Consider the following 26,809-nt stretch of genomic DNA (forward strand, 5'->3'; position numbering starts at 1 on the left):
TAAGCTATGATCATGCCACTGTACCCCCGTCTGGGTGACAGAACGAGACCCTGTCTCAAAAAATAATAATTCCAAAAACAAATATGGAGACAGAAATTGAGCCCCCCAAGACTGGGAGTCCCCACTGAGCTCGGAAATTAGGCTTTACCTCCAGCCCTGGGGTGCCAGGCAGGAGAAAACCGTGTGGTAGGCTGAGGGGATAGGGTGACCCATTGGGGTGACCTAGATAGGGCCTTGGGTCACCCTCTGCCTCCTCCAGCCTGTGGCTGAAAGTCAGTCATGAAGTAATGGGGGACACTGTTACTCATCCCAGAAGCACCCACACTTACTCACTTTTGGGAAGGGGGGACCTAAAGTGTGAAAAAAAGGTGAGGATTTTCCGCCTCACCGTAAATGGGACACCCTAAGTGGGGCATCGGTTTTTCCTCCTCCCCAGAACTTCCTGGTGTTTTCAGGCACCACAGGCTCCTTCCTGCCATCCCCATCTCTCTCTAATATTCTCCCCTTCTTTCTCCTTCAGCCTCCTCCCCTTCAGACCCCGTGAGCCTTGAATTAAGCTCCTTGGAGGAGAAGAGTTGACTGTGGGGTAGGAGACAGACAGGCCTTCAGGCAGCTCTAGGGGGAGAAGTGCGGGGCCCCTCCAGGCTTCATTCCTCTGTCATGATAGGGGCTTACTCTGCTGCTGGGCCTTTCTGAGTGGTGCTTGCTGTGCTCTGTAATGACCCCTCTCACTGCTGGGGGGGACCCGAGAGAAAAGAGTATGGTGCAGAGTCTGGTTGGGACCATGTGGCCCTGAAAATCAGGATGCCTGGAGAAGCTTCGGAGTTTGAGGAGTCCCCCTTCCTCCCACCCTCCAACTGGACTAATGGTGGGGCCTGGCCACTCAGAGGCAAGGAGGGGGTGGGACAGGCAGACCATCATCCCTAGGAGCAAAGGCCATACATTGTGTTGTGATGAATTGTTTCAAGCAACCAGAAGAGTACTGAGAATATTTAACCCACACCCGTGCACCCACCCTGAATTAAGACGTGTGTCGCAACTCAGCATCTTTATCGGCAGCACTGAAGCTTTCCATTCTTTATTTTCATCAGGCTCAAAATCAATTTCCAAACAGTCTCCTACATTTTTCCCACTGCCATGGGGTCCTGGGCGTCCGGGCCCCCAATATTCACGCACTCGCACCACGCACTCATATTCCCTCACCCCACCATCACGGCCCCAAAGAAGGTCTTCCCTCTCGCGAAGTCCACCATATCGGGGTGACTGATGTTGACGTACACCCTCTCGCCCCTCCGGAGCTGCACCAGGCCGCCGAACCCCACGCTCGTGTACCAGAGAGGCCCGTACCCTTGCCTCCTGGCCGGGTCCAGCACGGGAGTCACGGTCTCGGCGCCCTCGAGCAGCAGCTCAGGAGTGCCCGGCCCGTAGGCGCCCCCCGCCCGGTACAGAGAGCTGCGCAGCGTGACCGAGCGGCCCTGGGGGTCCCCGCCGCCAGGGGGCGCCCGGCCCCGGTAGCCGACGAGACAGTAGAGGTAATAGAGGCCGTCCTGCGGGAGCGCCAGCCCCTCGGCGTCCGAGAACTGCGTCCCGCTCGTCAGAAACGCCTGTTCCTTCGTCGCCTCCCAGCCTAGCCCCTGCCCCTTCAGCGGAGCGCCTGCGGAGACACGGGCCCACGCGCTCTTGGGAATGCGATCCTAAAGGCTTGGGACTTCTGGGGGAGTGGCGGCTTTTAGCCCCTGCGGAAGCCAAGCCGGGCCGGGGGAGGGGGGATGGTGCTGTTTCTGGGATGAGTGCGAGTTGGGGGCCGAGAGAACATGGATGTGGGGTGCAGAACGCTGTGGTGGGGACCTCCAGGCCGGCTTTTGCTTGCACCGGAGGGAAGAAGAAACTACACGTCGAGGACGAGCGGAAGGGTGGGCACGAGCGGCAAAAGGTCGTGAAGCGGGTGGGAAACCGAGCACTGGAATCATGGAGCCGAAGGACTCTGGGCGAGCAGAACTGGAACCTTCGGATTATTTACACTCTTATTCAGGTCTTGGAGGTCCTTACCTATGAGGTGGGCAGCTGGGAGCCCGGGACTGAGATCTGTTTCTGGCTCCTCCTCCGGCAGCTTCTGAAACCCTGGAAGGGGCAAAGAGTCCACGATTGGGGCCAGGGCAGCCACCCATGCAGGCTACCCTTGAGAGGACAGGGCGCAGGGATGGAGAGCCTGGATTCCTAGAGGAAGAGGTATCTGGGGACGCAGCCGGGAGCTGGGAGCCCCTGAGGGGCTGAAGCGGGGAAGGAGAGACAGTCTGCTCTTACCCAGTTCTTGCTGGGCCTGTGCCCCGGGGTCAGCCGTCTCCATTACCTGGTTGGGTGGGGTCACAGTGCCCAGAGTTCAGATTCAGCTCATGTCACCCCTACCCCTCTGAAAATGGACCCAAGCTGCAGGCCTGGGGTTTCTCCCACCAGCACCATCCCCAACACACACCTCCCTAGAAGGGAGAACAAGCAAGGCATAGGTACTTGGGCAGAGAAACAGATGTGCCTCGGGAAGAGGAGAGGAGACACAAGGGGCTTATGTCAGGACACAAGCACAACATCACAGGAACATGGAAAGAGAGTCAGCAAAGAGACGAGACATCCCCACCAGGGACAGCCGAGCCAGCTGAGCCAGAGGGGGCAAAGACCACAGGCACAACCAGAGGGAGCTAAGCACCCGCAAGACACAGCTCTCCACCAGGGCCTGTTGCAGCCACTCACCAGTCCTCCCCGATCCTGGGGCACTAAAGCCAGCACAGCCAGGACAGTGATAGGCACCGCCAGCAACAAGGTCACCAGAGAAGTGGCTCCTGCCACAGCTAGCAGGAGGGAACCCCTCCCCTGGAGCCTCCCACCCCTGCCCTCCAGCCCCAGTGCCCCCATTGAGACTGAACCAGAGCCAGAGCAGGGGGCTTTCATACCTCAGGGACGGGGCCACCCCCTCCCTGTAGACCTGCACACCTGGCTGGGACTTTCCGCACACCCCTGCTCCCCTCACCCAGCTTCCTGTTTACCCAGAGCTGGGGTGGGGCAGCTGGATGCCTGGGTTCTCTGAACTGGGGAAGAAGTTGGCGTAGGGAGACAGGCTCTCAGGGTGGAACCAAAGGGGTCTTTAGACATCTTCTGACTCAGCAGAGAGGGAAACTGAGGCCCAGGGAGGGAAGGTAGCTTGCAGGAAGCCAGTCAGCAGAGCTGAAATGAGAACACAGATCTCCAGGTTTCCAGTGTGGTTTGCATTCTTCTATACCCTCAAGGTAGGTGCTGGAGGAAGAGCTGATCCCGTCTCTGAGGTCAAGGGCTGGACTAGGACAAGGACTGGATCTTGAGGGATGGATGTCTGGGTTCCCTGAGAAGAACTGATTCCCATACTGGGCTGACCTCCTCCCATTCCCTTGCTCATCTCCAGCCCCCTGTGCTGAGTGAGAAGGGGAGAGGTAAGCCTTAGCCTCACCACTGACTACTGACTCACTGAGGAGGGATGGAAATGGAGCTTTACCTCCCTTGCTACAAAAAGTAAAGACAGATGGACGAGGCGTACTCCCATCCTCAGAGAGCTTCGAAGTCTACAATGAGCCCTATCCATTAGTAGGTGCTTACTAAATGTTTATACATAAATGAATAAAAGGACAAACAAATGCAGGAATAACCAAAACAAAGCAGCAAGGACCACATGAATGGTAGATGCAGGCAGCATGAGTGGTTAAGAGTCAAGGGAGGAGCCGGGGTGGTGGCTTATACCTGTAATCCCAGCACTTTGGGAGGCTGAGGCAGGTGGATTACTTGAGGTCAGGAGTTCGAGACCAGCCTGGCCAACATGGTGAAACCCTGTCTCTACTAAAGATACCAAAAGTTAGCCGGGCGTGGTGGCACGTGCCTGTAATTCCAGCTACACAGGAGGCTGAGGCAGGAGAATCACTTAAACCTGGGAGGCAGAGGTTGCAGTGAGCCAAGATTGCGCCATTGCACTCCAGCCTGGGCGACAGGCTGAGACTCTGTCTCAAAAAAAACCACAAAAAACAAAAAAAGAGTCAAGGGAAGAAAGACCAGGTCCGAGGAAGCTGGAAGTGGCTCCAATCATCTCCCCTTCTTGGTAACATCTCTATGTGTTTCCGTAATACTAATAATGATATAGCTGACCCACAAAATGCACTTAGCATGTGTATGCCACTGATTTATACACTTTAATAATTTTTTTTTTGAGACAGGGTCTTGCTATGTCACCCAGACTGGAATGCAATGGCAGGATCATGGCTCACTGCAGCCTTGACCTCCCAGGCTCTATGGATTCACCCACCTCAGCCTCCTGAATAGCTGGGACTATAGGCACATGCCACTATGCCTAGCTAATTTTTGTATTTTTTGTAGAGATGGATTTTTGCCACATTGCCCAGGCTGCGCTCAAACTCCTCGACTCACGTGATCTGCCCGTGTTGGCCTCCTAAAGTGCTGGGATTACAAGCATGAGCCATCATGCCCAGCCAATAATTATAATCCTGACAAAAACCCTAAGAGGAAACTGAGGCACAGAGAGGTTAAGAAACTTATGGAGCTCACAGAGTCAGTGGCAGAACCAGGATTTGAAACCAAGCATCTGACTCCAGAGCCTTGATGACAAGACAGTTTAAAAACTGAATACTGAGGCTGGGCGCAGTGGCTCATGCCTGTAATCCCAGCACTTTGGGAGGCCAAAGAAGGTGGATCACCTGAGGTCAGGAGTTCGAGACCAGCCTGGCCAACATGGTGAAACCCCGTCTCTACTAAAAATATAAAAATTAGCGGGGCGTGGTGGCAGGCGCCTTTAATTCCAGCTACTTGGGAGGCTGAGGCAGGAGAATCACTTGAACCCAGGAGGCAGAAGTTGCAGTGAGCCAAAATCATGCCATTGCACTCCAGCCTGGGTGACAAGAACAAGACTCTGTCTTAAAAACAAAAACAAACAAACAAAACAGTACTAGGCCAGGCGAGGTGGCTCACGCCTATAATCCCAGCACTTTAGGAGACCAAGGCAGGTGGATCACTTGAGGTCAAGAGTTTGAGACCAGCCTGGCCAACATGGTGAAACCCCTTCTCCATTAAAAATACAAAAATTAGCTGGGCGTGGTGGCACAAACCTGTAGTCCCAGCTACTTGGGAGGCTGAGGCAGGAGAATCGCTTGTACCCAGAAGGCAGAGGTTGCAGTGAGCCAAGATCACACCACCGGACTCCAGCCTGGGTGACAGAGCAAGACTCTGTCTCAAAAAAAAAAAGAGTACTGACTTGAGATTTGTATGTAAAATTTGCCTTCCTCAGGCCAGAAAAGAAATGGAGAAATAAATACTGAACTCCAGTCAATGTTAAGCTTCTGAAGGGTTTAGATGTAAAATGTACTGATATTTGTAATTTTGAAAGATATTTAAAAGTGAGATGGATTGATAAATATGTGATAAAGCAAATAAAAAATGTTAATAGAGCCAGGTGCAGTGGCCCACTCATATAATTCCAGCACTTTGGGAGGCTAAGGTGGAAAGATTGCTTGAGACCAGGAGTTCAAGACCAGCCTGGGCAACATAGTAAGACCCCATTTCTACAAAGCCTCATGTGGTAGCTGGTGTCTGTAGTCCTAGCTACTCAGAAGGCTAAGTTGGGAGGATCTCTGAGCCCAGGAATTCAAGGCTGCAGTGAGCTATGATTTCACCACTGCACTTCAGGCTCAGTGACAGAGTGAGACCCCATCTCAAAAACAAAACAAAACAAAAAATGTTAATAGTAGCATCTAGGTGTTAAGAATATGTTCACTGTACAATTATTCTCATTTCACCCTATGTTTGTACTTTTTAATAATAAAATGTAAAAAAAACAAAACAAACAAACAAAAAACCCTGAATATTATTCAGCATAGGGAACATGGAGGATGGGGAGAAGGGTGGGGGAGGAAGTAGAAGGTTCTTGAATTTGGAAGGGGAAATGCAAATTAATATGGACTCACCCAGGCACCAAATCTCCTCCTCACCCCTTGCCTTACAGGCGCTCCCCAGTCTTCGTCCTCCTCAAGGAGTGGATGTGCAATCCTCCAGCACCCATCTCCTTCTCCATCACAGTGCCACTAAGAAGCCTTCACCCAGGTCTCTCCAGAGAGCCTCAGGCCGCTGCCTTTACTTAGTTCTGTGTTCAATGCCAGAATGCTGCCTCCTACAGGAAGTCCACCTGTATTGCCCACACCTCCTTTCCTGTCACCAACTTGTCACCAACTTTCTGTCCTTGATCTATCCACAGGGCTCATGTAGATCTAGTATGGCTGCCTTTAACTCTCGTGTTTGTTAATCAGACAGCCAAGCAGCCTGCTGCATAGAGCTGCAGAACACCAAGTGGGTCACCAGAACACCAAATATGCCAGAACTCCCAGTCTGAACTGGAGTGGGGTACGTGTGTCCACAGACGTACGCCAAGATTAAGAGGTCTCAACAGATGCAGTGTAAGAGGTAACAGAGAAGAGTTAACCAAGGAAGACGCCTGAAGGAGGTGGGTGTTCGCTGACTAGTGGCAGGATCAGTGAAATGACTGGAGGTGAGGCAGATTACAGCCCTAGCTACAGGCCCAGAAGTTTGAAAAGAAAGATGTTGTAACCCTAACCCTCGAGCCAAACTTCCTCTCCTAACAATGCTGGGGAGGAACCCAGGCTGGGGGAGAAGTTAAAGCCAGACTGAGGAGGGGCAGGAATGTCTGAGGTGGCAACACTTCTCTTCAGCCAGACAGCGCTGGCCAGTTTGGAGTCTGTCCATCCTGCAGGCCACAAGCTCTGGGTAAGCTGGGAATGGGCAGGGACGTTGGTGGAAGGATGGTCACACCCCAGAGCGGGGTGAAGCTAAGATGAGGGGAGGGAGAGTATGGGTTTGAGTTTCCCTGGGCCGTCGAGGAATCCTCTGAGTCTCTGCTCCCCAAAGAAATTAAAGACAATTCATTTCTGTGCCCACGGCCCTTATGACCTCCACCTGGGCTTCTGCTCCCCACCCCCCAGAATTCCTCTTAAACCCAGAAGGGTCCCAGTTTCCAGACCCTAGTCAGTATATCTGGCTCTGGGGTGAAGAGAGCAGCCCCCTCTTCACCCTCAAACAGGAACCAGTGGTTGGAGGGGAGGAAGTGCCTGAGGGGAAGTTATGGGGCCCCAGATACTCCTGCATGCCCCACTTCAGCCCTAGCAGCATCTGCCTGTGGGAAGCAGCTCTCCACACCAGCCAAGGGGGCCCCCACACTCCCGCTCTGCTCTGCGGCTCAGGGAGCAGCCCACCTGCTGGGTGTGCTGATATCACCCTCCCTACTTCCCCCCAGTGCCCACACCCACCCAGGCCCAGGCTCCTTCCCCTCCATCATCCCCTTACCAGCACCTAGAACCATCCAGGGCTAGAAAGTCCCCTCCAAACCACCTGGTCAGCCCAGGGCAGAGGAAAGGGCTGGGCTCTGGAGCTGGGCAAAGCTGGCCTTAAACCCCAGCTCCACCTTTCTGGGATGGGTGACCTAGTAAAGTCCAGGCTTGAATCTCGGGTCTTTACTTGGGCAACGGGCACCATGATACCCTATGTTCTGGGGATTAGCAGTGAGGAATGGAAAGTGCCCAGCTCAGGGTTGGCACATAAGTGAGGCTCCCCAGCCTGGGAACGATTATAACAGAGGGCCCCTCACTTCACAGATGAGGAACTTGAGGCAAGTCACTAGCCCCTGATCATTTCACCTAAAAGAGCAAGGACTAGAGTTCCTGACCTCCAGGCCAGTCCCTGATTCCTGACCTAATGTCACCGAGCAATGATGGTAAAATGAGTAAGTAAAGTGCCTCTTGCATCTGCATAGGGAGGGTCCTGGGAGCTTAGGAAGTGATGGGGAACAGTGATGTATGCAGCTCATGACTAGGTGGACAGGCCTCTGGGGACAGCTGGTGCAGGAGGGAAAGGGACCTCACGGGAGGCCCAGAAACCTTGTAGGAGGTGAGGTATTAAGGTCTGGGATGGAGAAGCTCTGAGGGTATATTTTTCTGCCTCTAAAACTGTTGGAGAGGGAATCTGAGAAAGCTGCAGCCAACCAGGAGGCTGGGGTACACTGGAGAGGGAATGGGCTTTCTAACCTTGAGCCCTCTTCCCTGTAGATATATACATCTACGGGGGCCTGGGGCTGGGCGGGCTCCTGCTTCTGGCAGTGGTCCCTCTGTCCGCCTGCCTGTGTTGGCTGCATCGAAGAGGTGAGCGCTGCACTCCCTCCCTCCCCCCGCAGCAGTGCCCCCTGTGCCCCCAACCCACACGCTTTCCCACTGCTTTCCCAGAACACTGCCTGGCCCTGGAGCCACTGGGAGGCCAACAAGGGAATCCACGCCTGCTGGGGTGGGGAGCCCGGGAGGGCCCGGGAGAAGCACAAAGGGTGGGCTGTGCTGAGCTTCTTCTTTTCTTCCAGTAAAGAGACTGGAGAGGAGCTGGGTGAGTCCGGGGACAGGGAAGGGGGAGGGCAAGAGAGATCCTGAGTGGGTGAGTGGGGAGAAGCATGGCTGAGCGCTGAGAGGAGGGTTGGGGACGGGAGACAAGGAGAGAGAAAGTAGGAGCATGAGAGAGGCAGAGAAAATCGAGGCAAGAGAGAAAGAGAAAATGAGACAGAAACCAAGAGAAAAAGTGAGAGAGAGGATAGGAGTGAGAGACAGGGAGAAAATGAGAGTGAGGGAGACACAAAGAGAAGAGCAATGAAAGAGAGAGAGAGAGACAGAGGCTCCAGAATCAGGCACAGTGGCTCACGCCTGTCATTCCAGCTATTGCAAGGCTGAGGCAGGAAGACAGCTTGAGCTCAGGGGTTGAAGACCATCCTGGACAACATAGTGGGACTCTGTCTCCAAAGAGAGAGAGAGAGGTGGGGAGAGAGAGAGAGAGAAAGAGAAGTAAGAAAGGCTGGAGGTGGAAGCAGAACTCACAGAGAAAGATCTGAAGGCATTGCCTCCCATCAGCACCTTCTGTCCTGGTCCCAGGCCCAGGGCTCCTCAGAGCAGGAACTCCACTATGCATCTCTGCAGAGGCTGCCAGTGCCCAGCAGTGAGGGACCTGACCGCAGGCACAGAGACAAGAGAGGCACCAAGGAGGATCCCAGAGCTGACTATGCCTGCATTGCTGAGAACAAACCCACCTGAGCACCCCAGACACCTTCCTCAACCCAGGCGGGTGGACAGGGTCCCCCTGTGGTCCAGGCAGTAAAAACCATGGTCCCCCCACTTCTGTGTCTCAGTCCTCTCAGTCCATCTCGAGCCTCCATTCAAAATGATCATCATCAAAACTTATGTGGCTTTTTGACCTTTGAATAGGGATTTTTTTTTAATTTTTAAAAATTAAAATTAAAAAAAAAAAAACACGTGGCTCACCCTTCCACCCACTCTGGGGTCAAATAGTAATTTATTGCGTGAATGACAGTGTTCATGGACCCAAGCTCCCCTAACAGCCAGAAGAGGGTATGTGTGGGCCTGGCAGGAAAGGGCAGCTGCCAAGGAGGAGTCATATCTGATCCTTCCCATTTCTCAGGACAATCAGGCTCAGACTCCTGGGACTGGGGGAAGCAGGTGTGCTGAGCTCCCACATGGTGGTGGGAGGGGCCCTGGGACCACAGCCGGAAGCTGTCTTCTTGGACCTTTCCAGGTCAGACCTGGTGGAAGGGAGAGTTCAGAGTTGGGGGAATCCGGAGAGAGTAGATTCGGCATCTGGAGAATGGAGAAGAAAACACTTGAGACTCATAAGGAGGAGTTAGTGGTGGGGCAGATTTATTGGGGTCTTTTGAAGAGGACTAGGGACCTCTGGGGTCTGGAATCACTCCTCAGGGCCCATCTGAGGAGTGGCAGTGTGTTCCCCTGTGACAGTGGCCTGGTCAGAGAGAGGACAGGAGCCGCTCAGTGTCGCAGTCCCAAGGCTCTCCTCTTCCTGGTCTCTGTCCTCCCTCCTCTCACTCTCTTACTGCCCCTCCCATCCCATCCACTATTGCCCCTGGCTCCATTACTCACATTTGCCCTGGTAATAGACGGTGCTGCCCACGGCCACAGAGAGAAAGCTGACAGCATAGAATCCAGCCCGAAGGAGGAGGACTGTACCAGCCCCTAGCTGAGGATGTTCTGCATGGGGCAATGGAGAAGAGGGTTGGGGAAGAAGTGCACACAGGCTCAGGGAGGGTAGGGGCCTCAGAGGAGCATCCCTGACTCCCAAGGACATTGCCTCTTGGGGCCTCCAGCCAGGAGGAGACACCACCTCCCAGCATCTCACCTTTCTCCACCACCAGCCGAGTCCCATTCCCTGTCCCGACACCCAGGCCCAGCACCTCCACTCTGCACACGTAGATGCTGGCGTCATGGCCTCGCACGTCCCAGATGTGCAGCTCAGCCTGGTGGTCACGGAGGAAACGGGAAGAAGCAAGTGGGGCCAGGCGGCCCCTGAACTCTGGGGTTCCATTCCTCACCTCCTTCCCTGGAACCACCTCATCTCGGAACCACGTGACGGAGCCAATGGCCAGTCTCCCTTGGCTGGCATTGAAGGAGCAGGGCAGGAAGGCAGAGGATCCTTCCAGGGTACGAATCTCAGGGGGCTGGGACACCCAGAGAGCACAGGATCCTGCGGGCAGAAGGAAGACCCAGAGAAACACCTCCCCAGTTATTCCAAAGAGAAAAGACAACAGAGCTTGGAGTAGAACATCCCAGCTGTCTCCGGGCATAGGGTGCATGGGAATAGATACTTTGGGTGCCTCATTAAACCCTTTCCTCTTAACCAATCTGATTTTTTAACATTGCTTATTAAATCATTTTTCGGCCAGGTGCGGTGGCTCACGCCTGTAATCCCAGCACTTTGGGAGGCCGAGATGGGCAGATCACCAGGTCAGGAGATTGAGACCATCCTGGCCAACATGGTGAAACCCCGTCTCTACTAAAAAAATACAAAAATTAGCCGGGCATGGTGGTGGGCACCTGTAATCCCAGCTACTCGGGAGGCTGAGGCAGGAGAATCGCTTGAACCCTGGAGGCAGAGGTTGCAGTGAGCCGAGATTGCGCCATTGCACTCCAGCCTGGGCGACAAAGCAAGACTCCATCTCAAAAAATAAAAAATAAAAATCATTTTTCAAATTCTTCCTATACCAACTCTCACTCTCACCCTCTGCCATCATTCTCCAGCCAGTTCAGTAGTAACTTGTCTAGCTGAAATGGAAACCATCATGGTGAAATTAAGCTCATTAATGAATGCAGCTGCCTAGTTAACTAATATCACTCATTATATTATCCAGGTATTATTTTAGTACAAATGGCATTGTACAGTAAGCCATCCTTCCTCTTTTTCTTTTTTCTTTTTTTGAGAGGGAGTCTTGCTCTGTTGCCCAGGCTGGAGTGCAGTGGTGCAATCTTGGCTCACTGCAAACTCCGTCCCCTGGGTTCAAGCGAACCTGGTGCCTCAGCCTCCCAAGTAGCTGGGACTACAGGCACCCACCACCACGACTGGCTAATTTTTGTATTTTCAGTCGAGACAGGGTTTTACCATCTGGTCTCAAACTCCTGATCTCAAGTGACCCACCCGCCTCGGCCTCCCAAAGTGCACCCAGCCACTCTTTGTTTTTCGTTAAAGAAAGTAACTAATTAAATCTCTAGGTGAAGACGTGGCCTTAATTGGTTGAGATTCCTATTTAACCCGTCCATGTTGATGAATTAAACCAAATATTAAAATCCCTGATTAAATTATCTACTTAGGGAAATGTACGAGTATTCTATTTCAGCGGTTCTGAAACTTGAGCGTGTGTGGAAATTACCTGGAGCATCTGCTAAAACAGATTCCTGGACCTACCCCCCGAGTTTTTGACTCAGTAGGTCTGGAGTGGGGCCTAAGAATTTGTTCTAGGTTCCCAGAAATCCACATTTTGAGAACTCCTGCATTTAGTTAATAACATGCCTGATAGTTAAGGTCTCTCAGTTCATTAAAAACAGTTTCGGCCGGGCGCAGTGGCTCACGCCTGTAATCCCAACACTTTGGGAGGCCAAGGCGAGTGGATCACCTGAGGTCAGGGGTTTGAGACCAGCCTGGCCAACATGGTGAAACCTCATCTCTACTAAAAATACACAAGTTAGCCGGCAGTAATGGCACACACCTGTAATCCCAGCTACTTGGGAGGCTGAGACAGGAGAATCACTTGTACCCAGGAGGTGGAGGCTGCAGTGAGCTGAGATACTGCCACTGCACTGTAGCCTGGACAACAGAATGAAACTGTCTCAAAAAAAAAAAGTTTCACCACCAGGCGGGCACAGTGGCTCATGCCTGTAATTCCAATAATCTGGGAGACCAAGGCAGGCAGATCACTTGAGATCAGGAGTTTGAGACCAGCCTGGCCAACATAGAAAAACCCCATCTCTACTAAAAATACAAAAATGTCTGGGCGCAGTGGCTCAGGCCTGTAATCCCCGTACTTTAGGAGGCCGAGGCAGGCAGATCACCTGAGGTCAGGAGTTTGAGACCAGCCTGGCCAACATGATAAAACCCTGTCTCTACTAAAAATACAAAAATTAGCTGGGTGTGGTGGTGTGCACCTGTAAGCCCAGCTACCCGGGAGGCTGAGGCAGGAGAATTGCTTGAATCTAGGAGGCAGAGGTTGCAGTGAGCCAAGATCATGCCACTGCACTCCAGCCTAGGTGACAGAGTGACAGAGCAAGACTCCGTCTCAAAAAAAAAAAAAAAAATGAGCCAGGTGTGGTGGTGCGTGCGTGTAGTCCCAGCTACTCGGGAGGCTGAGGCAGGAGAATCTCCTGAACATGGAAGGTGGAGGTTGCAGTGAGCCAAAATCGCACCACTGCACTCCAGCCCGGCAACAGAGTGAGACTCAGTCTCAAAAAAAAAAAAAAAAAAAAGTCAGTTCCACCAAGAAATTTATCATATATTTACTTGGATCTCTCGAACTAAAAAGCCTCACAGTGGGTGACACAGAGAGACTGTGAATTGGGGGAGTCCACTGAGTGTCACCTTTGGAGCAGTCCCACTCCTCCCTCAGAGCCGGGTGTTTCAGCCCCCACCAAGCCTGTTCCCTATAGCATCTAGTCCAGCCTCCTGGATCTCCCTCCTCCCACCCACACTCCTTGGGGTCCTGAGCGCACGCCCTGTCACCTGGATGGACCATGATCAAGATGAGCAACAGCATCCAGGCCATGTCGGAAGATGTCCCAGTTGGCGAAGGGGATCTGAGCAGTGAGGTCTGGGTGGAGGAGGGAGGACTCACTACTTGTAGCCAGGCCTTTGGTCACCAGATGGGGATGGGGAGCTTCCTATGACACACGGGACTCACACATCACTTGCCAAGGATCACAACTGCCAGGGACCTCGAGCATCAAATGCATGCCTCCCTGAGGAGAGAGGATGGATGCTGCTGGTGGAGATGTCTGGGTCTCTAGGAGGCCAAGGGGCTAGCTTGTGGCAGGCTAGCTAAGCGTGTGAGGGGGAGGGTGGGGCTTAGATGGCTGCTAACCCAAGGGTGAGTGGGCGGTTGGGCGGGTGAGACCAGGATGTGGGTTCCCCCACCTTCCGAGGTTCAAGGAGACCAGCTTTTACCCAGAACAAGCCTCCAGGAGCCCTCCTTGGCCCAGAAGCTAACCTACTTACTCTCCCCACTGCTCACCAGTACCCAGACCCATCCCACCCATTCCCTTCCTGGAATCTGGCCTCACTGCACCCCAGGGCTGCTCCAAGATTTCTATGAGGGATTAGGAGAAGCAAGCTGATTAGTGAAGCTATATTTAATTTGTATAGCAATCACCCTGGGGGTGTGTGTGTGTGTGTGTGTGTGTGTGTGTGTGTGTGTGTGTTTGGTTGGGTTTTTTTTTGTTTGTTTGTTTTTTGAGATGGAGTCTCACTCTGTCGCCCAGGCTGGAATGCAGTGGCACAATCTCGGCTCACTGCAACCTCCACCTCCTGAGTTCAAGCAATTCTCCTGCCTCAGCCTCCCAAGTAGCTGGGATTACAGGTGCACATCACCAAGCCCAACTAAATTTTGTATTTTTTGTAGAGACAGAGTTTTACCATGTTGACCAGGCTGGTCTCCAACTCCTGATCTCAAGTGATCCGCCAGCCTCGCCCTCCCAAAGTGCTGGGATTCCTGTTTTGGTTTTTTGAGACAGGGTCTGGCTCTGTCTCACCCAGGCTGGAGTTCAGTGGTGCCATCACGGCTCACTGCAGCTTCGACCTCCAGGGCTCAATTGATCCTCCCACTTCAGTCTCCTGAGTAGCTGGGACTACAGGCGCACACCATCACACCAGGCTAATTTTTGTATTTTTTGTAGAGATGGGGTCTCCTTGTGTTGCCCAGGCCGGTATCCAACTCCTGGGCTCAAACAATCCACCCACTTAGGCCTCCCAAAGTGCATGAGCCACCATGCCTGGCAAAATGTATTTCTTAAATAATGAGACTTGAAAGTCTAAATTACTCCTTAAAGCATGGACTACAGGATGGATGTTATGTCAGCAGGCATGAAAACAACATTCAGCTGGGCGTGGTGGCTCATGCCTGTAATTCCAGCACTTTGGGAGGCTGAGGCGGGAGGATCACCTGAGGTCAGGAGTTCGAGACCAGTCTGATCAACATAGAGAAACCCCGTCTCTACTAAAAATACAAAATTAGCCGGGTGTGGTGGGGCACACCTGTAATCCCAGCTACTCAGGAGGCTGAGGCAGGAGAATCACTTGAACCCAGGAGGTGGAAGTTGCAGTGAGCTGAGATCACACCATTGCACTCCAGCCTGGGCAACAAGAGCGAAACTCCATCTCAAAAAAAAAAAAAAAGAAAACAACATTCGTCTCTTTGGACATCTCCATCAGAGCTCTTGGATAACTATGTACATTGTCAATGAGCAGTAGTAATCATTTTAAAGAAATCTTGTTTTTCGGAGGAGTAGACCTCAACAGTAGGCTTAAAATATTCAGTAAACCAGCTGGGTATAGTGGCTCACACTTGTAATCCCAGCACTTTGGGAGGCCAAGGTGAGAGGATGGCTTGAGGCCAGGGGTTTGAGGCCAGGGGTTTGAGACCAGCCTGGGCAACATGGCAAAACCCTGTCTCTACAAAAAAATTTAAACTTAGCTGGACATGGTGGCACACACCTATAGTACCAGCTACTCAGGAAGTTGAGGAAGGAGGATTCCTTGAACCCAGGAGTTTCAAGGATGCAGTGAGCCATGATTTTGCCACTGCATTTCAGCCTGAGCAATGGCGTGAGACTTTGTCTCTAAATAAAACACAATTTAAATTGGGAATAGTAGTAAACGGATTTTAAAAGAAAAAAAAAATTGTGGCTAGGTATGGTGGGTCACACCTGTAATCCCAGTACTTTGGGAAGCCCAGGAGGGCAGATCACTTGAGTTAAAGAGTTGGAGGCCAGGCCAGGCATGGTGGCTCATGCCTGTAATCCCAGCACTTTGGGAGGCTGAGGCAGGAGGATCACGAGTTCAGGAGATCGAGACCATCCTGGCTAACACAGTGAAACCCCATCTCTACCAAAAATACAAAAAATTAGCTGGGTGTGGTGGCACCTGCCTGTAGTCCCAGCTACTCAGGAGGCTGAGGCAGGAGAATCACTTGAACCTTGGAGGCAGAGGTTGCAGTTAGCCGAGATTGTGCCACTGCACTCCAGCCTGGGCGACAGAGCAAGACTTCGTCTCAAAAAAAAAAAAAAAAAAAGAGTTGGAGATCAGCCTGGACAACATGATGAAACCCTGTCTCTACAAAAAATACAAAAGTTAGCTGAGCATAGTGGTTCATGTCTGTGGTCCCAACTACTCAGGAGGCTGAGGTAGGAGGATCACTTGACCCTGGAAGGCAGAGGTTGCAATGAGCTGAGATCATGCTGCTGTACTACAGCCTGGGCAACAGACTGACACCGTGTCTCAAAAACAAACAAAAAAAAAAAAAAAAAAAGGAAAAAATTTAAAATCAGTAAACCACATTGTAAACAGATGTACTATCATCCAGGCTTTTATTTTTTATTTTTATTTTAGTTTTTTTTTTTTTTTTGAGATGGAGTCTTGCTCTGTCACCCAGGCTGGAGTGCAGTGGTGCAATTTTAGCTCACTGCAACCTCCGCCCTCTGGGTTCAAGTGATTCTCCTGCCTCAGCCTCCCTAGTATCTGGGATTACAGGTGACTGCCACCACACCCAGCTAATTTTTGTATTTTTAGTAGAGACAGGGTTTGACCATCTTGGCCAGGCTGGTCTTGAACTCCTGACTTCAGGTGATCCGCCCACCTCAGCCTCCCAAAGTGCTGGGATTATAGGCATGAGCCACTACATCCAGCCATCTAGGCTTTATTGTTCCATTTATAGAGCGTGGCAGAGTAAATTTAGCTAATTCTTGCCGAGTGCAGTGGTATGTGCCTATGTCTCTGCTACTCAGAAGGCTGAGGTGGGAGGATCACTTGAGTATCTACGATTTTGCTTGTGATACGTACAGTTTTGCTACGATTTTGCTACGATTATGCTACGATTTTGCTTGTGAAAGCCATGGCTCCATGGCACTCCAGCCTGGGCAACAGAGCAAGACCCTCTCTCTCTCTTTTTGAGACAAGGTCTCACTCTGTTGCCTAGGCTACAGTGCAGTGGCACAATCACGGCTCACTGCAGCCTCAACCTCCTGGGCTCAAACCATCTTCCCACCTCAGCCTCCTGAGTAGCTGCCACACACCACCATGCCTAGATAATTTTTGTATTTTTTGTAGAGACAGGGTCTCACCATGTTGTCCAGGCTGGTCTCAAACTCCTGGGCTCAAGTGATTTGCCCACTCAACCTCTCAAAGTACTGGGATTACAAGCATGAGCCACTGCACTTGGCCAACCTCAGCTCTACAAAAAAGAAAAAAAAAGTCCAGGCACAGTGGCTCACTCCTGTCATCCCAGCACTTTGGGAGGCCGAGGAGGGCGGATCACCTGAGGTCGGTAGTTCGAGACCAACCTGACCAACATGGAGAAACCCCGTCTCTACTAAAAATACAAAATTAGTCGGACGTGGTGGCGCAAGCCTGTAATCCCAGCTACTCGGGAGGCTGAGGCAGGAGAATCACTGGGAGGTGGAGGTAGTGGGGAGCTGAGATCGTGCCATTGTACTCCAGCCTGGGCAACAAGAACAAAACTCTGCCTAAATAAATAAATAAATAAAATTAGCCAGGTGTGCTGGTGTGTTCCAGTAGTCTTAGCTACTTGGGAGGCTGAAGCGGGAGGATCACTTGAGCCCAGGAGTTCGAGGCTGCAGTGAGCTATGATCTTGCCACTGCACTCCAGCCTGAATGACAGAGTGAGACCCTGTCTCAAAAAAAAAAAAAAATCACTAATCACAGATCATAACAGATAAAATAATCATGAAAAAGTTTGAAATATTGCAAGAATTACCAAAATGTGCCACTGAGACACAAAGTGAGCACAGGCTATTGGAAAAGTGGCACCTACAGACTTGCTCAACACAGGGTTGCCACAAACTTCAATATATAAAAAAATGCACATCTGTGGAACACAATAAAACAAGGTAATACCTCTACAGGGATTGGTACAAGAGTATGCCAGACACTCTTGTATGTGTATCACACAGCTACAGGAGATAATACAGCACATAGAAGTGAAGGATGACATGTGATATGCCATGTGTCCACCCCTTATCACATGCCCCCTTCTGGCTCCTTTTACTATTATATTTTTTAGAGACAAGGGTCCCACTCTATCACTCAAGCAGGAATACAGTGGTGTGATCATTGCTCACTGAAGCCTTGATCTCCTGGACTCAAGCAATCCTCCTGCCTCAGCCTCCCAAGTAGCTTGGAATACTGGTATGTGCCATCACACCTGACTTTTTACTTTTATTTATTTTTGAAAGACAGCATCTTGCTACGTTGTCCAGGTCTCAAACTCCTGGTCTGGCTCCTTTTATTTATTTATTTATTTTGAGATGGAGTCTTGTTCTTGTTGCCCAGGCTGAAGTGCAATGGCGCAATCTCGGCTCGCTGCAACCTCTACCTCCCGGGTTCAAGCAATTCTCCTGCCTCCGCCTCCCGAATAGCTGGGAGTACAGACCTGCGCCACCACACCCAGCTAATTTTTGTATTTTTAGTAGAGACTGAGTTTCACCATGTTGGCCAGGCGGGTCTCGAACTCCTGACCTCGTGATCCGCCCGCCTTGGCCTCCCAAAGTGCTGGGATTACAGGCGTGAGCCACTGCGCCCGGCCTGGCTCATTTTATATTAATATATGTTGTTGTTGTTGCCGTTGTTGTGAGACAGAGTCTAGTTCAGTCGCCCAGGCTGGAGTGCAGTGGCACAATCTTGGCTCATTGCAACCTCTGCTTCCCAGGCTCAAGCGATTCACGTGTCTCAGCCTCCCGAGTATCTGGGTTCACAGGCGTGTGCCACCACACTCGGCTAATTTTTGTGTTTTTAGTACCGATGGAGTTTTGCCATGTTGGCCAGGCTGGTCTCAAACACCTGGCCTTAAGTGATGCACCCACCTTGGCCTCCCAAAGTGCTGGGATTACAGGTGTGAGCCACCACACCTGACCTAATACATGTTTTTTCCTTTGTGTCTGTTTCTAGCTCTGTGTCACAGTACTTTTGTAGACTGTCCAGTTCCCACCCATCACTGAAGTAATTCAGAGCTTTCTTTTGGAGAAGCAGTCATCTCATGGTTAAGAATGCTGGTTTGGAATGAGTCTAGGTTCAAATGCCAGCTCCCCCACAATCCCCACAATTGTGTTATACAACCTTTTTTTTTCTTGTTTTTGAGACGGGGTCTCACTCTGTCAACCAGTCTGGAGGGCAGTGGTGGTGTGATCATATGATCATAGCTCCCCGTAGCCTTGAACTTTGAACTCCTGAGCTCAAGTGACCCTCCCACGTCAGCCTCCAGAGTATCTGGGACTACAGACACACATCATCACATTTGGCTCACTTATTTTTATTTTTTGTACAGACAGAGTCTCACTGTGTTGCCCAGGCTGATCTAAAACTCCTGGCCTAAAGCAGTCCTCCCACTTCGGCCTCCCAAAGTGCTGGGATTACAGGTGTGAGCCACTGTGCGCAGTCTAATCTTGAACAAATTATTTGACCTCCCTAAGCTACCGGAACAACCACACATGCCACACAACCTGGGAAGGACCAACTCAGCCGTTCTCCAGCAGTGAAGTGGCTGCCACCCCAGGGATATCTAACTAGAGGATGTGGGACGGAGGCGTCATGGCAAGGCAAGGGCTGCCCCCTGGTGGTCAGACAGCATGGGAGGCCCGAGCTACCAATGGTGGCATTTCTCAGCTGGGCCTTGATTCCAGCTTCTGCCCGATCCCCTACCTTGCTTGCCTCCTTCTATCCACACCCCATTCACACCCCAAAGGATCAATATAGGAAAAATTGTCTCTACTATCTCAGCTGTAAGAAGCCCACGGTCTGGGGAGGGAGAAGAGGTCACCACCAGTGGGGACGTGGAATAAGTAACTGGCTGGGGATAAAACTCCACTCTTCCGGCCGGGAGCAGTGGCCCACGCCTGTAATCCCAGCACTTTGGGTGGCTGAGGTGGGCAGATCACCTGAGGTCAGGAGTTCGAGACCAGTCTGTCCAACATGGTGAATCCCCATCTCTACTAAAAATACAAAACTTAGCCATACGTGGTGGTGCGTGCCTGTAATCCCAGCTACTCGGGTGGCTGAGGCATGAGAATCACTTGAATCCAGGAGGCGGAGGTTGCAGTGAGCCAACATTGTGCCACTGCACTCCAGCCTGAGAAATGAGCAAAACTCCGTCTCAAAAAAAAAACCAAACTCCACTCTTCCACAGTGTACACTCAATCACATGGTTCTACTCCACGTCCCAGGGCAATGTGGCTTAGAAGACAAATCAGCCTAGGTTGGAGTCCTGGTGCCACTACTGTAAACTGGGGGTACCACCTGTAAACTTCCAGACCCCATTGCCCTAGGTGTTCAATGTGTGGTTTTTCTCCAGTGCTTCCCTAGTCCTGTGCAAGGGTGGCAGTGCCATTGCTACACCTGGATTCAAGGGCATCCTGCTCTCCCAGCTCTTTTCTATATCTAAGACTTCTAAACATTTTTTATAGCTAAAAATGTTCTGGATTCCAAGGACAGTATGTGGGGTTTTTTTTTTTCAGTCTATCTAGAATAAATCCTGGTATGTGTGTGCATTCAAGGGACCCCTTTTAATAACTCTGAGAACCTCTAGGGAAGGCTAACCTGCAAGACGGGAACTGCTGAGGTAATCAGCACAGTGGGCACAAGGATGGAACTTTTTTTTCTTTTTCTTTTTTTGAGACGGAGTCTTGTTCTGTTGCCCAGGCTAGAGTGCAGTGGTGCGATCTCGGCTCACTGCGACCTCCGCCTCCCGGGTTCAAGAGATTCTCCTGCCTCAGCCCCCTGAGTAGCTGAGATTACAGGACCCACTACTATGCCCAGCTAATTTTTGTATTTTTAGTAGAGATGGGGTTTCACCATCTTGGCCAGGCTGGTCTTGAACTCCTGACCTCATGATCCACCCATGTCAGCCTCCCAAAGTGCTGGGATTACAGGCGTGAGCCACTGCACCCGGCCAAGGATGGAACTTTTCTAAAGAAATTATTCCAGGCACTCAAGTGGAAAGGCAACAAATAAAACAGTGTTGAAGTGGACGTGCACTGGTCTCTGTGTGTGTGTTTTGTTTTTTTTTTTGAGAGTCTCACTCTGTCGCCCAGGTTGGAGTGCAGTGGTGTGATTTCCACTCACTGCAACCTCTGCCTCCCGGGTTCAAGTGATTCTCCTGCCTCAGCCTCCTGAGTAGCTGGGACTACAGGCGCCTGTCACCACGCCTGGCTAACTTTTTTGTATTTTTAGTAGAGACAGGGTTTTGCCATGCTGGCCAGGCTGGTTTCGAACTCCTGACCTCAAGTGATCCACCTGCTTCAGCCTCCCAAAGTGCTAGGATTACAGGCATGAGCCGCTGCGCCCAGTCTCTGGTCTGACTTCTTTAACAACAAGCTGTGGGCTGGCTGGATGTAGTTGAGGCCAATAAACTCCCAACTCAGACCATGAAAACAGGTGAAAACACAAAAGTCCACAATCCAGCACAGGTGATCTCATCCTTCCCCCACTCCAACCCCCACCCCCACCAGGGCTCCTCCTCTACGTGCTGGCAGGGGTGAGATGGCAGGGGTGAGATTGGGCGACTTCTCTGGCCAAGTCTTATCAATATTTTTCAACTAATGAATGGCTCCCAGGTGATGATACTTTCAGCTTCTGAGAACAGCTTCTCCTCTGAGGCTCACAGCATCTGACCTCACGACCTTCAATCTCTCCTTGGTGTCGTTGTCCACTCGCCCTCACATTCATCAAGAGCCCATCCCTGACTCTGCAGCCTCTTCTCTATTTATTTTTTATATATTTATTTATTTTTTTGAAACGGAGTTTTGCTGTTGTTGCTGGAGTGCAACGGCGTGATCTTGGTTCACCGCAACCTCTGCCTCCCAGGTTCAAGTGATTCTCCTACCCCAGCCTCCAGAGTAGCTGGGATTACAGGCGCCTGCCACCATGCCAGGCTAATTTTTGTATTTTTAGTAGAGACAGGGTTTCACCATGTTAGCCAGGCTGGTCTCAAACTCCAGACCTTGTGATCCACCCACCTTGGCCTCCCAAAGTGCTGAGATTACAAGCGTGAGCCACCATGCCCAGCCCACCTCCTCTCTATTTCAACCTCTGCCAACTTCTTAATGGACTTAATGTCCACATGAATGACTTTTTTTTTTTTTTTTTTGAGACGGAGTCTTGCTCTGTCGCCCAGGCTGGAGTGCAGTGGCGTGATCTCGGCTCCCTGAAAGCTCCATCTCCCAGGTTCACGCCATTCTCCTGCCTCAGTCTCCCTAGTAGCTGGGACTACGGGCACCAGCCACCACACCCAGCTAATTTTTTTGTATTTTTTAGTAGAGACAGGGTTTCACCATGTTAGCCAGGATGGTCTCAATCTCCTGACCTCGTGATCTGCCTGCCTCGGCCTCCCAAAGTGCCGGGATTACAGGCGTGAGCCACCGCGCCCAGCCATCAATGACATTTTTAAACATTGAGATATAATTTCATACAGTAAAATGCACAGATCTTAATGTACAGTTTGATGACCTTTGGCCAATATGTACACCCATGCAACCACACTGTAATCGAGATATAGATAATTCTCATTATCCTGGAAAATTCCTCCATGCCCCTTTTTAGTAAATCCCTTTCCCCTCCTAGATGCAACCATTGATTTTTACCTCTGTAGACTTTTTTCTTGGGACAGAGTCTTGCTCTGTTACCCAGGCTGGAGTGCAGTAGTGCAATTATAGCTCACTGCTGCCTTGACCTCCTGGGCTCAAGCCATCCTCCCACCTCAGTCTCCTGAGTAGCTACGACTACAGGCATATGCCACCACACCCAGCTAATTTTTTAACAGTTTTTTTGTAGGCTGGGTGCAGTGGTTCAGGCCTATAATCCTAGCACTTTGGGAGGCCGAGGCAGGGGGATCACAAGGTCAGGAGCTCAAGACCATCCTGGCTAACACAGTGAAACCCCCGTCTCTACTAAAAATACAAAAAAAAAAAATTAGCCGGGCGTGGTGGCACGTGCCTGTAGTCCCAGCTACTCCGGAGGCTGAGGCAGAATTGCTTGAACCAGGGAGGCAGAGGTTGCAGTGAGCCGAGATCGCGTCATTGCACTCCAGCCTGGGTGACAGAGCAAGACTCCATCTCAAAAAAAAAAAAAAAATTTTTTTTTGTAGAGACAAGGTCCTTCTATGTTGCCCAGACTGGATTCTAACTCCTGGGCTCAAGTGATCCTCCTGCCTTGACCTCTCTAAGTGTTGGGATTACAGGCATGAGCCACTGCGCTCGGCCTCTATAGATTAGTCTGTTCTTGAACATCATATTAATGGAGTCATATAGTACATACTCTTGTATCTGGCTCCTTTCATTCTGCTTAATGTCTGTGAGATTTGCCCACGCTGTTGTATGTACCAGTGTTTCATTCCTTTTTTTTGCGGAGTGGTAATCCTTTATATGATGTAGCACAGCTTGTTGATCTAGTCACCTGATGATGTACAATTGGGTTGTTTCTATTTTCTGTTTTTCTTATTATGACTCAATCTGCTATGAAACTTCTTCTACCCATCTCACAAATGCCTTTTCAATACCTAAGTGTGCAACTTCACAGTTATTTCACCTTGTCCACTCCAATCATCACCTTGACTCCATGACCTACATCTCAAATCCCGTCACCATGGAAGCTGTTTCACTTTGAAATCTCACCTCCTCTTTCCCAAGGACATAAAAGCCATCCAACCTGAGTCCCCCAGACTCCTGTACCCTAAACGTGTGCTTTTTACACCACTGTCCTGTTGGAAGATTTTTGGGTTGTTTCTCCCACTTTTTTTTTTTTTTTTTTTGAGACAGAATTTTGCTCTTGTTGCCCAGGCTGGAGTGCAATGGTGCGATCTCAGCTCACTGCAACCTCTGCCTTCTGTGTTCAAGCAATTCTTCTGCCTTAGCCTCCCAAGTAGCTGGGATTGCAGGCATGTGCCACCACACCCAGCTAATTTTGTATTTTTAGTAGAGATGGGGTTTCACCATGTCGGTCAGGCTGGTCTCGAACTCCTGACCTCAAGTGATCCGCCTGCCTCGGCCTCCCAAAGTGCTGGGATTACAGGCATGAGCTAGTGCCCCTGGCCCCACTTTCTTTTTAAAAAGTGTTATTATATATGTTTTATTATATATTTTTTTGAGATGAGATCTCACTATGTTGCCCAGGCTAGTCTCAAAGTCCTGACTCTGGGCTTCAGCTGTTCCTCTGACCTCAGCCTTTCATGTAGCTGGGATTATAGGCATGTACCTGGCTTCCCACTTTCATTCAATAAATTTTGCGCATCTACCATGGCTATCCTAGGCAATCCTGTCATAGCCACAGTTGTCACTACTGCTTATTCTCTGTCAAGTCCCCAATCTATATCTCCCCGTCAGGCGTCTTTCTTGAGACCTAAGTCCACACTATCTAATTGCTCTCCAGGCGGCTTACCCTGAATATTCCACAGGCATTTCAAAGTCATCAGTGTCCACTCAGACCAGGTCAGCCTCCTGTCATCCCTGTCCCAGTGAATGGAAACACAAAGCCCCAGTCACTTAAGGCAAACACCTGGGATTCATCCTACTCTGCCTTCTCCCTCAGTTCCCCCATCCAAAAGATCTCCAGGCCCTGTCCATTTTGCTTCTGAAAGATCGCAGGTGTCTTTCCCCTGCTCTTCATTCCACTGGTCGCTAAATCCCTCATCAACTCAAGGAGAAACAAGCAGAGTTGCTTCTCTGATGGGTAGTGTGGTTTCTGCACAGCATCCCCTTCATCCCACCATTGCTGGGCATTGAGGTTCATTCATCTATTCAGCATCGCTCTTCACGAGGGCCTTCCATGGGCCAGACACCCTATCTTCATCTCTCTTAATCGCTCTTTTCAGTATCTCTCTCCTTATCTCTCATATTTCCCACATCTCTGTCCACAACTCTTTCTGTCTCACCACGTTATTCATATTACTTGTTTCTTCCCCCAAGTCCACTCACACGCCACATCTCTACACACCCCTACCCCTCTGCCTCTCTGTCACACGCATACACACTTCTGCTTATTCACTCATTCAACAAATACTCAGTGAGCACCTTCCAAGTGAAACATTGTCTTTTTTTTTTTTTTTTTTTTGTGCTCTCAGCTCACTGTAACCTCCACCTCCCAGGTTCAAGTGATTCTCCTGCCCCAGCCTCCAGAGTAGCTGGGATTACAGGCACATGCCACCACACCTGGCTAATTTTTGTATTTTTAGTAGAGATGGGGTTTTGCCATGTTGGCCAGGCTGGTCTTGAACTCCTGGCCTCAAGTGATCCACCTGCCTCAGCCTCCCAAAGTGCTGGGATTACAGGCGTGAGCTGCCATGTCTGGTCTGCCTCCCTGTCTTTCTCTCTCTCTCTCTTCCTCCATCTCTCTTCGCATCGCTTTCTGCCTCCCCATCATTCTCCATGTTTTCCCTTCCCATCCCTCCCCATCTACATACCTTATTCTTTTACTCCATTTCTCTTCCTTCCCCATTTCTCTCTGGGTGAGACAATGAAGGAAGGCTAGTGACTAGTCACCTCTTCCCTCTAGGGGCCAGAGTTGAGGCCTGCCTCAGCTCTGCCAGGCTGGTTGGCACTACTCTTGTTTGCCCTTGGAGTCTCTGCACAAGGATGCTTAAAAAAAAAAAAGTTTAGGCCAGGCACAGTGGCTACCGCTTGTAATCCCAACACTTTGGGAGGTCGAGGAGGGCGGATAACGAGGTCAGGAGTTCGAGACCAGCCTGACCAACATGGTGAAACCCCTTCTCTACTAAAAATACAAAAATTAGCCAGGCATGGTAGCGTGCACCTGTAATCCCAGCTACTCAGGAGTAGAATCCCTTGAACCCGGGAGGCAGAGGTTGCAGTGGGCTGAAATCATGCCACTGCACTCCAGTCTGGGTGACAGAGTGAGACTCTATCTCAAAAAAAAAAAAAAAATTTGTGCAGCAGCGACAGAAAAGTAACCTACAATATTAGAGGAAGACTCACATCTCTCAGAAACTGTATATTAAGCAGGCAAAAAAATTATTAAAGACAACAGGTGCGGTGACTCATGCCTGTAATCCCAGCACTTTGGGAGGCCGAGGTGGGCGGATCACGAGGTCAGGAGGTCAACACTATCCTGGCTAACACGGTGAAGTCCCATCTCTACCGAAAATACAAAAAATTAGTCAGGCGTGGTGGCACGCATCTGTAGTCCCAGCTACTAGGGAGGCTGAGGCAGGAGAATCACTTGAACCTGGGAGGTGGAGGTTGCACTGAGCCGACGTCACTTCACTGCACTCCAGCCTGGGCGACAGAGCGAGACCCATCTCAAAAACAGAACAAAACAAACAAAAAACACACACACACAAAGGTGGGAGTGTTATGTAAGAGAACTGCAGGGGATATTTCCACCCCCAGGCTCAAAGGGATGAGGGGAGAGAGAGGTTACGGCAGTGTTTCTTAGTTATTTTGTGCCACAGATCCCTTTGGCATTCTAGTAAAGCATAAAATTAAAAAAATATACATATAAAAACAAATCAGCCAGGCGCAGTGGCTCACGCCTGTAATCCCAGCACTTTGGGAGGCCGAGGCAGGTGGATCACCCAAGGTCAGGAGTTCGAGAGCAGCCTGGCCAACATGGCGAAACCCTGTCTCTACTAAAAACACAAAAAATTAGCTAGGCATGGTGATCGGCGCCTGTAATCTTAATTAACTACCTGGGAGGCTGAGGCAGGAGAATTGCTGGAACCAGGAGGCGGAGGTTGCAGTGAGCCGAGATCACGCCATTGCACTCCAGTCTGGGTGACAGCGAGACTCCGTCTCAAAAAAAAAAAAAAAAACAACAAAAAAAAAAACCAATTGCATTGAAATCGAATACCAGTTATCAAAATATTAATACAAAATTTCAATAGAGTAAATTGAAACTGTCCCAAGATTGACAAGAATTGCATGCTGGGATCTGGGCAGAAATATAGTTATAATTAAGCATAAACCAGGCTGCACTTTGGCTCACTGCTCTATTCCTGAAAGTCTCCAGATCCTGACCATCTGCATCCCCGTTGTGCTAACATTAGGGTCAGAATGTCTCTGTATTATGATCCTTTGTCTCTATATTAAAATTTTAAAAAAGCCAGGCACGGTGACTTACGCCTGTAATCCCAACACTTTGGGAGGCGGAGGAGGGCGGA

At 50.6% G+C, this 26,809-nt stretch overlaps 3 protein-coding genes across 9 annotated transcripts in view; 1 reads left to right on the forward strand and 2 right to left on the reverse strand.

Moving 5' to 3' along the window:
* Window positions 1-1,045: 1,045 nt before the first annotated feature.
* Window positions 1,046-2,943, reverse strand: LTB (lymphotoxin beta). 2 transcript variants are annotated; one of them, XM_054492206.2, is made up of 4 exons: window positions 2,746-2,943; window positions 2,305-2,350; window positions 2,050-2,121; window positions 1,046-1,654 (listed from the first exon to the last, which is right to left on the reverse strand). In XM_054492206.2, exons 1-4 carry the CDS (start codon window positions 2,941-2,943, stop codon window positions 1,200-1,202), a joined length of 771 nt encoding a protein of 256 aa, XP_054348181.2. In that variant the 3' UTR covers window positions 1,046-1,199. The 2 variants fall into 2 exon arrangements, with proteins under 2 accessions (XP_054348181.2, XP_054348182.2); XM_054492207.2 differs by lacking the exon at window positions 2,305-2,350 and having other exon boundaries at window positions 1,521-1,654; window positions 2,746-2,923.
* On the forward strand, window positions 2,876-9,397 carry LST1 (leukocyte specific transcript 1). 3 transcript variants are annotated; one of them, XM_054492217.2, is made up of 6 exons: window positions 2,876-3,609; window positions 6,029-6,804; window positions 7,689-7,816; window positions 8,139-8,231; window positions 8,441-8,463; window positions 8,979-9,397. In XM_054492217.2, the coding sequence occupies exons 3-6, from the start codon at window positions 7,789-7,791 to the stop codon at window positions 9,156-9,158; spliced, it is 324 nt and encodes a 107-aa protein (XP_054348192.1). In that variant the 5' UTR covers window positions 2,876-3,609; window positions 6,029-6,804; window positions 7,689-7,788; the 3' UTR covers window positions 9,159-9,397. The 3 variants fall into 3 exon arrangements, with proteins under 3 accessions (XP_054348192.1, XP_054348194.1, XP_054348193.1); XM_054492219.2 differs by having other exon boundaries at window positions 9,000-9,312; XM_054492218.2 differs by lacking the exon at window positions 2,876-3,609 and having other exon boundaries at window positions 5,997-6,804; window positions 8,979-9,312.
* The window catches only part of NCR3 (natural cytotoxicity triggering receptor 3), a 31,437-nt gene continuing 14,010 nt past the window's right edge, over window positions 9,383-26,809 (reverse strand). The window contains exons 1-5 of one of the 4 annotated variants that reach the window (XM_054492213.2): window positions 13,141-13,816; window positions 10,466-10,617; window positions 10,273-10,390; window positions 10,017-10,124; window positions 9,390-9,719 (exon numbers count right to left, since the gene is read on the reverse strand). In XM_054492213.2, coding sequence (XP_054348188.1) covers window positions 9,682-9,719; window positions 10,017-10,124; window positions 10,273-10,390; window positions 10,466-10,617; window positions 13,141-13,183 — 459 coding nt within the window. In that variant the 5' untranslated portion in view covers window positions 13,184-13,816 and the 3' untranslated portion in view covers window positions 9,390-9,681. Of the gene's footprint in view, window positions 9,720-10,016; window positions 10,125-10,272; window positions 10,968-13,140; window positions 13,817-26,809 lie in introns of those variants that run through there. The other 3 variants (XM_054492209.2, XM_054492210.2, XM_054492208.2) reach the window with 3 other exon arrangements.

This window comes from Pongo pygmaeus, chromosome 5, assembly GCF_028885625.2.
Source record: "Pongo pygmaeus isolate AG05252 chromosome 5, NHGRI_mPonPyg2-v2.0_pri, whole genome shotgun sequence".
NCBI lineage: Eukaryota > Metazoa > Chordata > Mammalia > Primates > Hominidae > Pongo > Pongo pygmaeus.

Excerpts from the sequence above, each read along its gene's own strand:
- LST1 (XM_054492217.2), top strand. The coding sequence starts at position 7,789 with ATGTCACCGAGCAATGATGGTAAAATGA. Across the intron at positions 7,817-8,138 it reads GAGCAATGATGGTAAAATGA|ATATATACATCTACGGGGGC; the intron begins GTAAGTAAAGTG and ends TCTTCCCTGTAG. Across the intron at positions 8,232-8,440 it reads GTGTTGGCTGCATCGAAGAG|TAAAGAGACTGGAGAGGAGC; the intron begins GTGAGCGCTGCA and ends CTTTTCTTCCAG.
- LTB (XM_054492206.2), bottom strand. The coding sequence starts at position 2,943 with ATGAAAGCCCCCTGCTCTGGCTCTGGTTCAGTCTCAATGGGGGCACTG. Across the intron at positions 2,122-2,304 it reads ACAGGCCCAGCAAGAACTGG|GGTTTCAGAAGCTGCCGGAG; the intron begins GTAAGAGCAGAC and ends TGCCCCTTCCAG. Across the intron at positions 1,655-2,049 it reads CCCAGCTGCCCACCTCATAG|GCGCTCCGCTGAAGGGGCAG; the intron begins GTAAGGACCTCC and ends GTGTCTCCGCAG.